The following is a 14,648-nucleotide window of genomic DNA, read 5'->3' on the forward strand; positions in this document are numbered from 1 at the left end:
AAGTAAATTTGAAATTGCATTTTAGGGCATCAGCTATACTAAGCGAGCCACTGGTATGCAATATTGATTTCAACAAGAAGCCCTCTAATCAGAATCATGGCAAAATCAATACTTGGCATTGCCTTAGGTCCTGTTCATGCTTCAGTGTACACATCTGAAGTAAACTCACTGGCGTTGAAAACTGTCTGGTCATTTGCTTAACGAAAATCAAGACTCATTGCAATGAAGAGGACTGCAGTGATAAACTGAAGGAGACAAACAGAGATAAAGAAGGCGAAAGCTAAGATGAATGATCTAAAAGAGGTGTTAGTCAATGAAGGGCTTTGGTTTGATTGAAAACTATTATGGGGGCTTTCGCTCTCAAAGCTTCAATCAATCAAGCTTGAGGGGTGCAGGAGAGCTTTGCAAGATCAGGCTACAGAGCTATCCTGGTCCTTTCACATTTCCCCCTCACTCTGACCCCTATGCTCGCCTTCATCTTTTCATCGCTCGAATAAGTTAGGTCACAGGGCTACAGTTGTTTGTCTGTTCACGTGGAGCAGAAAATGGAAGGGTGAGGACAGATCTACGGCTGTCAACTCAAGACATGGCTTTCGTTTGCCTGCTGAGCCTATAGCAGTCACATCCGATGAACAGCTAAATGAAGCAGGCTTAAGAGAGCTCAGAGGGGCGATGCAAAGACTGCAAGGTTTCCAACTGTCTGATCTGCTGCCAAGGCGGTACGCAGCCCTTGGCAGACTAACATTTCCCTATTCAACCTTGCTGCTCACAAACATGAAAACCACACAGCTAAATTTGTAGAGTGGGGAGTTTAAGAAAAACAGAAACCGTGATGAGGAAAGCACAATTTGGGAAGAAGACAACACTGAGTATCAAAAGGATTCGGTGGAACAGCAGTTGATTTCATCAAACTTTTTTTTTCTCCTAAAAATGGAAAAATCAGAAAACCATCAGTCATTTTGACAGATGAAACAACAAGACTGGTCTACCATAACAGTGTGTAATTCTCTGCAGCAAAAGTCAATACACCACTTTAAGACCTCCTGTGCAGTTCAGGGCGAGTCTGCATTAATAAATAAGTGTAAGTATAGTGTTGGCTCGTCTTTGGTCAGAGACCTTTACAAGTTATGTCAGCCAATTCTTAGAGAACGCTTTCACAGGCTGACACTTGTAGAAATATATGATACAAGGGAGCTGATAGTAAAGTTACTGGTACAGGTACACAAATGTACCTCACATGATGTTGACACTGTAAACATGAGCAATGCCAAGGCTTTTAAGTTTGTATCATAAAAGCTGGAAAAAAGACTGAAGCACAAGAATGAAAAATTAACATGTCTAAAGATGTGTAATAAAAATATTAACATTTATTGTTTCACAACTGAAGCTTGTGAATGCAAATAAGAATGCATTCCAGCCGTGTTTACATTTTGCCACATAAAAATGTGTTAAAAGGCTGAAGCAAATTAGAGCACGATTTTGAAGCTTAAAGAAAGCAGTACAAGTTTTTTGCATAAACAAAAATCTAAAAAAAAAAAAGGTTGTGAATATTTGTGTTCTGTCTAACTCAACACTTTGTACCTTTTCTGAAAAAAAACAAAACAAAAAAAAAAAACAGCTCAAGTCTTTTGGGGTGTATCACCTATACACATGTTGACTGATGTTATTATTTTTCATTATTTGCAAGGAGAACATCTATGGACATCATTTTAAAGCTCCTTTAGCTTTTTCCCAAATGCATTTAAATCTGGACTTTCCCATTTAAGCAAGTCAATCTAGACCATTCCATTGTGGAAGATGTGGAAAAGATTTATCGATGCTTTTCTGCAAGGATGGATATTAAAAATACCAATATAATTAGTTTTGGATCTGCTTTTATCTATCACCCTAAAAATGCTTACATCTAAGTCAATGGGCGCATTAAAAAAAAAAAAAAAAAAAAAAAAGCCAAACAATTTAATGATTGTAATATTTATCAGATGAAGTTACCATACTGCAGCACACCATATTAACCAGCAGGGGATGGTACTACCACTGTCACTTAGAAACAATTACCAAAAGAGGAGCAATTATCACAACATTAAATAGTGATAAACACCATGGCACAGCCATTGTCAGAACATCTGAGCTGTCCCCATGTCATCAATCAAAAAGCAAACCTCAGGGTAGCAGCAGGCAGGTAGTGATACATTAAAATGGGCAGAAACAGGTGCTGCCGTAGATTCTAATTACTTTGTTCTATCAATTATGTGCAAATCTTTGCATGAGCCCAGAGTCTGCCACACACCGCTGGGCCTCCTACGCTCTCTGCACCAGCCCAGCTGCAAGCTGCATGCCAGGCAGACTTTTCAATTGTGTGGATGCCTTCTGGTGACTAAATAGGTTTATTTTTCCAAGGCTGGGTTTAAATATAGGGGGACCAGCTCTCAAAAATAAAAGGGGAATAAAGTAGTACTTTGCATATCCCGCTGACATTTGTTGCATTATTTCTACTCCGGTAAAAGGAGCGGATTGTTTCTTCTTCCACTCAACCCTGCGAGCACCGGTTTAAACACACAGGTGCACTGCTGTTTTGTGTTTTTAAGCCGTAACGGTCTTCCAGGCACTTGAGGTTTCTGCCTTTGTTTTGCACACTCTTCAAGTTTTGTCTCAGCCACTCAGAGCTCAAAAAACATTATGCTAATGAGTGTGTAGACAGCTGCTTCCAGCATGGTTTTCTCTGTGTTTTTTAAGGCCTGTGTTTGTCACTCATACAGAAGATTTGCTTTCTTTCAGAGGGATCACATCTTTAAAACAGAGACGCAGACACACAAAGGAATTTTATCCAGAACCCGCTAGTTTCTTTTTTCGCTTACCTTCCGAACATGAAGCAAAAATATGGCAAGATAAAGAATAATAGATAGGTGTGTTATTGGATCATGCGATTGCCATGTTATTCGGCTGTAGATGTGTCAAAAAATTAATCGCCTTATTATTTAATTATGTGTCTACCATGAGAAAAATAGATGGAAGAAAGGTTTTTCAGATTGAATAAAGGAGCTTTAATTATGAAAATGGAGGTTGTAACTCAGGCATACCTGTGACATTACAGTTAAAACGACTCTTTGATGAAGAAGGGCTCAAGAAAAAGTCTCTTTTCACAATGTATGTGGCTCCTTAGAATACAATAAAAACTGTTTTTGCAAAAACTGCCCCATATTTAACAAGAAGTTCCACAACTACCTTTAAGAGTCACTTAACATCCTCAAATTAAGTTCTATTTAAATTTTGCTAAAGAAGTCACATGTCCCAGAATCCTGAGTACTATAAAATAGAGTGAGGGGCTTTTCAAGCATATTTTATCATCCTCCATTTTTCACATTTCAAACTTCCCATTTCCTATCTTGGATTTTCTTATTTAAATAAATAAATTTAAATATGAATATATATATGATTTTTCTTTTTTAAGTTGTTACACTTTCTCTCAGGCAACACTATGAAGTACATCTTGTTATTTTTAGTACTGGGCTGGATCCCTTTTGTCTTCAGAACTACTTTAATTCTCTGCTACATTTCTGCATACTCCTGGTCTTCAGCTGCTGTTGTCCACCTGCCTCAAAGTTTTATGTGTTGTGCATTCATATGTATTCCTGATTTCTTCTAATAACGGCTGATTTGAGCTGTTATTGATTGTGGAGGCTACCCTTTCTCCTCTGATTCATAAAAAATACGGTTTCGACACAAACACATAAAATATTTTTCTTTACATTTGCTGAAAATGGTTTTAAATATCTGGTCGTTCTCTTTATAATATAGATGACATACAGTTAAAGTACGGAGAACTGACAAACTGGAAGCACTCGTTTGGCACACCTGCCAGCGTGCAGCAGTCACAGACAGTTAACCTCAAGATCTGGAAGTGTTTGAAAGTCAACGAAGCTTCACAATCTCTACCACTTTTTGCCTTCATCAAAGATCGGCAACAAGACCTCTTACGCTTCTTCTTGGGGGAAAAAAAAAGATTTATAGTACATTAATTTTGATCTTGCCCACTAGATCTCACTTCTGCTTGTAAGGTAAGCAAATAAAAATTTAACTTATCATTAGGATAAGTAGAGGACTCAATTCTTGTACGTTCCCTTCTCATGGTACTGTTTAAGCTAGAACAGAGCATTTACTTATTGTAATCTTATTCATTGCCACTGACTAATCTCCTGAAAAGATTAACGTTTGGCTGTGAAGCGCTAACTGAAAGCTATATAGTTTAAATGTGTGGGCACATAAAAAAAGGCAAACTCATAAAATAGAGCTGTTTATCTACTTAGTTGTCTAAAATAAATAATAAAACCGGCATTGCTTTGAAAAATTGCACGAGGCATTCCAGCTCTACAGACTTTGCTTTGTTCAGAAGTAAATGTACAATTGTAGTATTAGACGTGTTGCAATGTAGTTTTTATTTAGTTACTATGTCTGCTATGAAGTATTTGAATATCACAAATATTTTGGCATTTGTACCTCAAGCAAATACCTTTATTTTTCATTGATCAAAGGAATAGACTGAAAGCCAGTCTGTATGAAAACGTATAGTACTTGTAGGCATCATTGTTAGTATTAGAGTTACAGTAACTGTGGTTGTTCACATGAAAAAAAAAAAAAAAAAACAGGAAGTAGAAATTTAAAAGTCCTCATTGAAAACAAACAACAGCTGACTGACTGACACATCATGTTTGTGTGTTCGATTGCTGTTTTGATGCAGGCACCTGGCGGATCATGACCCTGCAAGCATTATCTCCAGTGAACTGTACAGGCCTCCTGCAGCCTGGCTGCTCCCTGCTACAGCTGGATGGGGAAATCCTGCTGTTCGGCCAGAAAGGCTGGCCAAAGCGTTCATGTCCGACAGGAGTCTTTGGTGTCAGGATCAAACATAGTGAGATGAAGCTGAGGGCCATATCCTTCTCTAACGACTCGTGTTATCTCCCTCCGCTGCGCTGTCCAGCCGTCTGCCGCCTCGACCCCTACGACGGACTCCCAGAGAGTTATCTCATCCATGGAGGCCGCACCCCTAACAATGAGATCTCATCGAGCTTGTACCTGCTTACTATGGATAGTCGCGGTTGCAATCGCAAACTAACGCTCAAGTGCAAAGAGAAAGAGCTGGTGGGGGAAGTGCCAGGGGCCCGATATGGCCATGCAATGAGCATCGTGCAAAGCCGCGGGAAGACAGCCTGTGTGATGTTTGGGGGCAGGTCCTACATGCCTGCAGGAGAGCGGACCACAGAAAGATGGAACAGTGTTGTTGACTGTCCTCCTCAGGTTTTCCTCTTTGATCTTGAGTTTGGGTGCTCCTCGGCTCACACTTTGCCTGAGCTCAGTGACGGACAGTCCTTTCACGTAGCTATTGCCAGAGAGGACAGCGTGTACTTTATAGGCGGCCATTCTATCACCTCTGACTCACGTCCTCCTCGTCTGTTCCGCCTTCGTGTGGAACTCCTGCAGGGAAGCCCTTTGCTTTCCTGCGAGACCCTAGACTTTGGCTTGTCCATCTCTAGTGCCCTCGTTACACGCACGGGTCCTGGTCATAAATATATTGTGTTAGGCGGATACCAATCTGACTCCCAAAAGAGAATGGAGTGCAACACGGTCATTCTGGATGAGAAGGGCATCCACATTGAGCACCTAGAACCTCCCAAGTGGACTCAAGATATCATCCATAGTCGCACGTGGTTTGGAGGCAGTGCTGGAGACGGCTGCATCCTGTTGGCTGTTCCCACCGAAGGGAGACCATCCCAGCCTGACGTGCATTACTTCTATCATGTCAGCTTCCAACAAGAGAAGGAATCCAATGAGGAAGAAGGGACCCAGGCATGCAGCCAAGAGTCAACAGATTACGACAACTCCACTCCGCTTGAGGACTCTGAGGAGCTCTACTTTGGTCGTGAGCCACACGAGCTGGAAAACAGTAGCGATGACGAGGGAGACATTTACAACGAGGAGGATGAGGAGGATGAATCACAAACTGGTTACTGGATCAAATGCTGCCTTGGCTGTCAGGTGGACCCCAACACATGGGAGCCATTATACTCCACAGAGCTCCACCGCCCAGCCATGATTTTCTGCTCGAAAGGGGAGGAGGGACACTGGGTCCATGCTCAGTGCATGGAGCTGTCTGAGACCCTGTTAGTCAAACTATCTCAGGGAAGCAAAAAGTACTTCTGTTTAGATCACGGAGGCCTGCCTTACCAGGAGATGACCCCACCACGACAGATCATTCCAGTGAAGCGCACCCCAATGAAAGTGAAGGAGAGAAATGGGCCCCTGATGTTAAAAATGTCCCCAGCCAAAAAAAGCTTTTTCAAGAGACTTTTTGATTGAGTTCCATTTCCTTTATGATAGTTGTGGAAATGCCAATCTTTGTTAAACGCGCTCGCCTTGGAATAGAAATTAATTGTACAAGATGCGTACTTTCATGAGAACTCCCTGAATACATTGAGAAATACAAGATGTTCTGTTTCAATTTTAACATTTTATTGCAAATTTTTAATTGAAATGAATTACCACAGATTTTACTTTCCAATGTTTTTCAAGCCCCTTTAAATTACATTAACCATAAATTCCTGTTGAAAGCTGTAATCTCTCAATAAAATGTAACAAAAAAAATGTGTGATGAAAATAAAAATGTAATAAAGATGCATTTTGTGACTTTGAATTGTGTACTTTGACTTGTACTTCAATATTACTGTGTGGTGTAAAAATTTCTCAGCCTCCCATTGACGCTGGCAAGTAAATAATTGATTCTTAAACTCTGGTAAAAGGGGATATAAATTTATCTTTTATTCAATAAGAATGGTTTCATACAACAACAAAAAAAATATTGCTTCAGTTTTTAGTGAATTTTGGAGAGGTTTTTATTTTCTTCACTATCCGCTTGGCAAGATAAACATGTTTGTCATGGTTCTAGATGTATTATTATTTCTTTGTCAATATGTACAGGAAAGTTTGTTTGAGTTTTTTTTTTTTTTGCCAGTTCCTGCCTAATGAAAATCGAATCATTTCTGCAGGCCTTTGTACTTGTCTTTATCATTATGAAGAGTGAAATATCTGTATTTCTCATATCCTGATGTATTTTTGGAATGCCATTTATTGCATGTTGATGTCTAAATACAAGTAACTTTAACTTTAAATGAGCATTAAACATACTTTTCACAAAGCCCACATGTCTTGATTAAAAGGTGTCTGATGGCGTGATGTAATGTTCTTATCTTAAATGTGATGATTTCATTGACTCTGCATGGAAAAACAACAATATTAACCAAAATAAAGTCTTGGGAAAAAAAATCTGAGGAGTGTAATTAATGTATTTAATGTGTTTAGATACATGAGAAAAGTTATTCAAATGCATGAGCTTTTCAATGATATCCTAACTTCAACTAGTAAGATATTTGACAGAAATTAAAAGTTAAAAATCCCATTTAAAAAATACACCATATCTACATTTTTTAAAAATATTTGATATTATAGAACTGTATTTTATAATATCAATTAATATCTGTGTATTTCATAATTGTGTTGTCATTTATTCACCAACGCTGGATTCTTTAAATTCTACTCTAGAGTAAAACAAGTGCTTCTCTAGTTATTGAAGAAAATTCAGTGAAATGAAATAATTAGTAATGAGGTCAAGTATTGTCTTTATTTATTTATTTATCTTGAAAACAACAATATCCATTGTGCACAAAAATACCTTTTCAGTAAGACATTGTTTATGAGGCTGGGTGACAGCACAGGAAAATCTGAACAAAACAGCACAGCTGTAGTGTAATATTTTGATTCTCTTCAAAGATCACCAGAGAAACCTGTCCATAGTTCACCTGAGTGTATGTTTAGTGTAGGACTGAAAGCGTAAAATGAGGAAAAACACAACAAAACAGAACAAGTGATATTTGGTGAATCATCCATCATCCATTACTTTGGAAATGCAATTCATTATTGCAAAAAAAGCAAAAGAAAAAAACATACATGCAGCATTTTTCAATGTAATGCTCTCTAAAAAATGATGTTATTGTAGAGCTCTGACAACTTTCCGAAGAAATGTGAATATTTCATGGCATTTGTACGGTTAAACATATGGCAGTAAAACAAAATCAAACATTCAATCAAGAAAGAAAGAGAAAATTGCCTGTCACAATTCAAAATACCGTGGGCAGAAAAAGACAATATAATCAATCAATCAAACAAATAAAGTTGCCAACAAATTAGACTTTCTGGTCCTGCCCATCTCTCTTCTCTGTCAACAGTGACAGTGAAGAAATGCTGAAGGAGAAAAAGAACCAGGTCATAAACAAAAGTGAAGAAAAATCCCTGCCTGCTGGAGAGTCCATGGGGTATTAGGCTCTCTAATGGACCACACTATATTCTTATGATATCAACAAAAAGGTCAGTATATGCTTCATTTTATGAGAAGAATTCGAATAACTATCATCTATCCTCTGCTGTGCAAGGCCTAAAAGAGATAAAAAATTGCTTCAAAGTGACCCAGCATCTATTTTGGCCCCTGGGACCATGGGATAAAGCACTAAAGTCATCTTTTTCAGAGGGCACTCATGAAACAAAGAACATTTAGGGCCCTGTGATTACATTTTCCTTTGGCTAAAATGATATATTAATACAGTAGCCACAAATGTGGTCTTTTTTAACACAATTTTAGTCCATGACTTACAGCTCTTTCATCTGCTTCCATAAATATCCCCCTGTATAAATTCATAAACGTGTCATATCCTTGCAATACAATAAAATGTGCCATATTTCACAGATAGCAAAGATTTAAAAAAAAAAAAAAAGTGGGAGGAAAAGCAAAGAAAAGAAACTTGTGTGTTATGTTTACAGTGAGTTCCTCGGTTATTTCTGAAATGCAGGAACAGGCAGTAAACCAAACATAGCAGTTCAAATATGTCTATGTTTAAAACATAAAAAACAAATATTCATGAAAAACTGTATTATTTTGCATAGAATTCAAAAGTACTGATGATTTTAAGTGCAAAATGTTGTTTCCTCAAGAAAATGTCTTTTGTTTCATCTAACAAAAGATATCAACGACACTAACAATCACAATCAAAAACAATCCAATCTACAAAATATAATCAAATGCCAAAATATGTACAAAGTATTCTTAAAGGACATATAAACCTACTCCATTTCTGTTGTGCTTGAAATATCAATAAGTATTTAAAGTGAGAAAACATAAACGTTGAGGTAATTGGCAGATTACGGACTCTTAAAATAAATCAATCATGGAGATAGAACTAACAGAAATCAAAACCCGGTTATTTCTGGAGTCAAATCTTCATCATCCTGGACCTCTTCTGGATCTATTGTTGCCTGGAAAGCTTTAGCAGAGTCTTTGTGAGCCTCCATAAACTTCTGCAAGTACTTCGAGGTGTACAGCCAGTGGTGTTTCAGCACGTCTTCCAGCTCAAAGGCCTTGGACTGACGCGCATTCATCTTCCTGAAACGCCTGAACAGTTTGTTTGCCGACTCGTTCCCCTCGCTGGCCCAGGCTCCAATAGATCCATCTCTCTCTATGATTTCAGGCACATGGGCCAGGGTCTTGTGCAGGTAATTGGTTATTTTTCCGTTGTACCTGTACTTGAAGGTAGCGGAGAGCAGGTCGGCAAAGCGCTGGGAGTTAAAACTGTAGCGGCACAGCTGGTCGGGGCACTCCTTGGCTGGACAGGTGGCACGCCACACAGGTTTCATCTGGAGGTAGAGCCTCATGAGTTCCCTCAGGACCTCTCTCCTCTCCTCTGAGGGCACCAGTTCGCAAACCACCTCGGTAGCCTCCATGGTCATTAACCTTCGGGCATAGTTCCCATTCATCCTCATCACTGGCTTAAGCTTCATCTTCTTCCTCAGCTGTTTATCCAAGGCCGCCCTCCAGCTGCGCCGTTCCTCTCTGCTGGGGTTGGGGTTTTTGTACACTTCTCCAATTTCATCCTGGAAGATTTTGTAGAATTCAGTGGCGTTGCCTATGTCGCAGTGCAGTGCATCTAGCGTGGGCTGGGTCTCCAGAAAGGGCTTGGCCGAGACTCCCTTGACTCTGTCTCGTAGCTCATCTACGGACTCAGAAAAGGGGTTGGTTCTCCATATTTCATAACGTTCCAGATTCTCATCATGGCTGCGGGTGATGGAGTGTAACACCATGTTTTGAGCAGCCTCTGCTCTAGTGGAGTCACACAAAGTACAGATATACGTAGATCCCGAAGCTTCCAGGCCCTCCATTTCACGCACCATCTTTTCGTCATACCCTGTGCCCCTGAAGTGGAAACGAAAGGAGCGTGGCATGCCGCCCATAGATAGAATGAGCCTGCTCTCTTTCATCGCATTTCGCTCTGCAACTATGGGCCCCAAAACAGCAGTGAGAGTCTCGTGGTCTGACTCATCCACAAACATAAGGCAAAGGGGCTTACAGGATAGTTCAGAATTGGGCTTTGGCTCTGTAAAAATTGTGACCTCCTCCTGTTCATCTTCAGCCTGGATAGAGACAGACATGACAGTGAAAGAGAAGCGGACGGCCTTCTCAGGAACAGCTGGTCCTCCACCATGCTTTTCGCTAACATCACCCATGCCATCGCAGCACTCCTTGATCATGACCCTAAAGCCCAAGGTGCAAGCACTATCTTCCATTCCAGTGTCTCTCAGACCCTCCATGATGTCCTCCTCAAGGTCCTTCAGTGCTGCAACAAGCGCCACATCGTAGCGAAAGCGCCGGGTGATGGTGTCGGCTGGGGAGTCATCTAACGAAGATGTCCATCCTGACAGCCCATTTATGATGCCGACATTATAAGATTCGGACACATTTTTGAGAGCTGGCTGCCATTCAAACTGGTGAAAGCCAGGAAGGAGTTCCTTTTCTGCAGCTCTGAGGGTGTGCAAGGGCTGAAAGATCTGGCGGCCACTTGTAGCTTTGACTGTACGATACATCTTATGATACTGGCTGCAGCTCAGGAATGTGTTGACCCGAATGGCCAGGCACACGGCAGGACTCAATCCAAAGCCTCTGCCTGTGGAGAGAGAAACAATGCAAGGAGAATAAGTTTGTGAGAAAGACAAAAGTAGCTAAAAATATATGAGAAAATAACAGGATTGTAGACGCACAAGTCTAACATCTTATGATTTGAAAAATAAAATGCAGTCTGCCATTCGTTCAGTTATTTTCCTACGTTTGAAGTAATTTCCACGGTGATGCAGAAAGAATTGCAAATGTCCCACCTAAATGTGCACATATCATCATCAAAAGCCCACAAACACATTATTACAAGATCCAATACTTCCTATTTTCCAGATGTTAGAAAGGGACAGAGTAAAACTGGCAAAAGTGAAGCTGGCAAAAGTGATGTATTGGCTGAAGATGAAAACAGACACCAGCTGCCTTCAGTTCCCCAGAGAGGAGGATGGTGCTGTCTGTGTAATTTGCAGATACAAGCGCTGCTGATGTTGTTTTGATTCTAACAACCCCTTCACAAGACTTGTTACTGTGCATTAAAGGGAGTGTGAGACTGATGGACTGACAGACAAGATGAGTGGAACCAGAGGGGGCATTGGGGATGGCTGTGTCTGTAACAGAGGTGGACAACAATGCAATGATTTTCTGATCAATTGCCAGAAAACAATTTCTCTCCCTGCAGTATTGAACTTTTCCACTCATTGTTATTTATGAGATTCATGTATTCCTCAGAGGAAGGGGGGGGGTATTAATGAGCAAACACTATCATAGTTAACAGTTGGCTTTTTGTCTGCTTTTCATTGCCATTCATTGCTGCACTGACTGAGTGAAAGGCTTAAAATAACTTTTTACCTTGCATCATGGCCTCCAGCTCATCTGCCTGCCGGTGTTCATTCCCAGATCTCAGCGCGAGCAGAAACAGTGTCAAGCACACAGACTTCAGATCGCCGCCTTCTTCTTTGTCTGCAAACACCTTCACCTGGTTCTTCAGATCCTTCAGTCGGTGCTTCTGGGCACGACGGGTTAAGGAGAGCAAGTGCTGGCGGGGTCGTCCTCCCTTATTGGTTAGGAGGTAGTTTTGAAAATGAGATGAGTGTTTGTTTGTGCCCGGCTCAAACTCATGGTTCAGACAGTGGGCCTTGAACAAGCCTAGCTGCACGTGCTCACCACAACCTTCACAGGGACACAGCAGAGGCAGAGAGTAGAGAGTTGATAAGAAGGTTTTGGCAGGAGGGGTGAGATCATCGGGGGCACAAGAAAGGTTGCATGAAGGGCAGTGGGGTCCCAGAACGTGGGTAAATTTTATAATGCAGCTGCGGCAGAAGAGATGCCCGCAGGGGGACTGAACTGGATCACAGAGCAGGTGGTCACACACCAGGCAGGTGAAAGAAATGATAAAATCCGCGGGGAGCTTCTCTGCAATCAGTTTGGTGTTCAGGTGGTCATTTTGGCAGTGTGTGATATTCTTTACCCACTGTTCTCTCTGGATACCATTTTTTTTCCAGGCCCTCACCACAGGGCTGTGGCGGTCTCCAAAGGGTCTAAGGGCTCTCTTCTCACCGACAGCAATGGTGTCACCGTGGTCCCACTTGGCTCTTTTGGCCAACCTCTGGACTTTAGGAACAACCTTCCTCCTCTTTCTTCCAGTCCTTTGAAATGATGACTTTTTGGGGGAGCACAGGTAGCAGTGGGAGGCGTGGGGCTTCCACTCTGGGACTTTTGTTCTAGTGAAGCTGCAGACTCCTCCTCCTCGTATGGCGGCAAGCCAGCAGCGATGGCAGAAGGAAAGAGGGTGGATGGATTCTGCGTCCTCCGTCACATCGACCTTGAATACTTTCAGAAGGATGTCTGGCCAGCTCGTAAACTTGCAACCCATTTTGCGGAGCACACACTTGCTTGCGTCGTCCAGATCACCATGGACATCATGCACGGGTCCTTTGACCTTCCTCAGGACCATTCCACAGATGCGGCACAGGCACCTACATGGAAAAAAAAAAGAAGAAAAAAAGACAGTGTCATCATCTCTGAAAGAATTTCAGAGAGCAATATTATGTGATCATAGAATTTTTTTTTTTTCATAGCTGATCACCTGAGATGGTTCATGTGGGTGTCCATTTCCTGCAGTTTCATATCGACTCTCTTGCCAGCGCCCTCCACATTTTCTTTGCTTTTTCCCCCAAGGCACAATTTCATAACACTCGCCAGTCCCCCTCCATGATCTGCTTCTATATTTGGAGCAGTAGGAGGTGAGATCCCTAATGAAGTTCCTATCTTGGTCTGTGTCTCACTCGGCAGAGGTGCCTTCTCCATAGATTTCACCCTAAACAGCTTAAACTTCCACTGAGAATACTTAGAGTGGGGATGCTGGAGCTCAGCAGGCATGAAGGATCTGGGACCGTCTGTCTCTGGGCTCTCTGCTGCCATGATGAGAATTAGATGTTGGACCCTGGAGAGAAGGAGGGAGGAGGGAGAAAAGGGGAGATTCATATGATGTACTGCAAAAGTATTAAAATAATTCCAGCTGTCCATGAGATAATGGATACAGAGGAGACTGGATAGTTCAAATCCCCCATTAGGACTTGAAATTGGTGTGTTCTCAGAGCTGAGCCCTGGACACAACCTAACAGCCTCACTTGATTCTCAATGAATTTATACACTGCAAACCCTGAAATCCCACTGAGCAGCCACAGCCTCGACCTCGACTGCTGTATTATATCATAAGTGGCATTTGGATATTCTGTAAAATACATGAGCACAGCATCGGAGGATCAATACAACACCAAAATGTTCATATCTCTCCACTCTTCAAACCCATCTTTCCCAGAGAGGCTGCGTCTTCTTTTCTTTTCTTTTCTTTTTTTTTTCTCTTTGACACAGCAAGTTTTCTAAGTGGACAGCCTTATTTCTGCAAAGCTGTCAGTCATCTCTGTTTGTCATTTTCTTGGCTGTGAGGAGAATTGGAGCTCTGGGAGACTTCAACTGACATTTTAAATGCTGCTGGAAAAAAAAAATCAGGGCAAACCTATCGCATAATACCTAGATATTGACCAAGTAGAAGCAGAAAAGAAAACAAGAAAGCATCACATTGAATAAACATCAAGAGAAGACGTATTCAAAGCATAGCTTTAAACTGTATAGAAATTGTATTTCATCCCCACCAAGTAGTTTTATGATACTATACAGGTAAGATCTATGGCATTGCGGCTCTAATAGACCTTCTGTTGTCTCCTTCCATATAAAATCCATGTTCTATTACTAGTTCTGACAAAAAAGGCAGTCAAACAATCTTAGAAACTACCAGAGTCTTACCATTTCACTCCGATAGCAGACACACTGTAGAATCCTCTGTCTATCCATCTTTTAGTGCTTGCTGTGTGTTTTCTCCCTTGGAGGCTTAAATATGTCAGACTACTCCATTTCCTAGATCTATGTCTGCTTCACGGGCTGAACCCTCATCTAAGACAAACAGCTGAGCCTGTATGCATGTGTATCAGCTGGGCTCTTACCTTGTTTTTCAGTCTCAGCTGGCATCGGCTCCCCTGGGGGCTCTTTCTGCATGGGAGCACAAGGAAAGCCCTGGAGCCAGGCCCCTTTTCACGGTGCGCACAATACACTGTATTTGTGTTGGAGAGTCTGTCACAGTTTGGAGCTGTGGTTTCACACAGTGGGA

The 14,648-nt window shown here is 41.4% G+C and overlaps 2 protein-coding genes across 2 annotated transcripts; one reads left to right on the forward strand and one right to left on the reverse strand.

The window, feature by feature from the left end:
• Positions 1 to 3,829: 3,829 nt before the first annotated feature.
• Positions 3,830 to 6,683, forward strand: LOC103133652 (V(D)J recombination-activating protein 2-like). Its single transcript, XM_007545490.2, has 2 exons — positions 3,830 to 4,055; positions 4,736 to 6,683. Exon 2 carries the CDS (start codon positions 4,750 to 4,752, stop codon positions 6,349 to 6,351), a length of 1,602 nt encoding a protein of 533 aa, XP_007545552.1. The 5' UTR covers positions 3,830 to 4,055; positions 4,736 to 4,749; the 3' UTR covers positions 6,352 to 6,683.
• Positions 6,684 to 7,655: 972 nt separating this feature from the next.
• On the reverse strand, positions 7,656 to 14,636 carry LOC103133653 (V(D)J recombination-activating protein 1-like). The gene is made up of 4 exons (XM_007545491.2): positions 14,485 to 14,636; positions 13,068 to 13,424; positions 11,831 to 12,957; positions 7,656 to 11,036 (listed from the first exon to the last, which is right to left on the reverse strand). Exons 2-4 carry the CDS (start codon positions 13,400 to 13,402, stop codon positions 9,289 to 9,291), a joined length of 3,210 nt encoding a protein of 1,069 aa, XP_007545553.1. The 5' UTR covers positions 13,403 to 13,424; positions 14,485 to 14,636; the 3' UTR covers positions 7,656 to 9,288.
• Positions 14,637 to 14,648: the final 12 nt, after the last annotated feature.

The sequence above is a fragment of the Poecilia formosa genome, unplaced genomic scaffold (assembly GCF_000485575.1).
Source record: "Poecilia formosa unplaced genomic scaffold, Poecilia_formosa-5.1.2 Scaffold13, whole genome shotgun sequence".
In the NCBI taxonomy this organism is placed as follows: domain Eukaryota; kingdom Metazoa; phylum Chordata; class Actinopteri; order Cyprinodontiformes; family Poeciliidae; genus Poecilia; species Poecilia formosa.

What these genes read in the sequence shown, in the direction of transcription:
- LOC103133652 (XM_007545490.2), top strand. Translation starts at nt 4,750, where the DNA reads ATGACCCTGCAAGCATTATCTCCAGTGAACTGTACAGGCCTCCTGCAG.
- LOC103133653 (XM_007545491.2), bottom strand. Translation starts at nt 13,402, where the DNA reads ATGGCAGCAGAGAGCCCAGAGACAGACGGTCCCAGATCCTTCATGCCT. An exon ending in ACCCACATGAACCATCTCAG is followed by an intron (nt 12,958 to 13,067) that starts GTGATCAGCTAT and finishes TTTTCCATGTAG; the next exon opens with GTGCCTGTGCCGCATCTGTG. An exon ending in GCTGGAGGCCATGATGCAAG is followed by an intron (nt 11,037 to 11,830) that starts GTAAAAAGTTAT and finishes CTCTCTCCACAG; the next exon opens with GCAGAGGCTTTGGATTGAGT.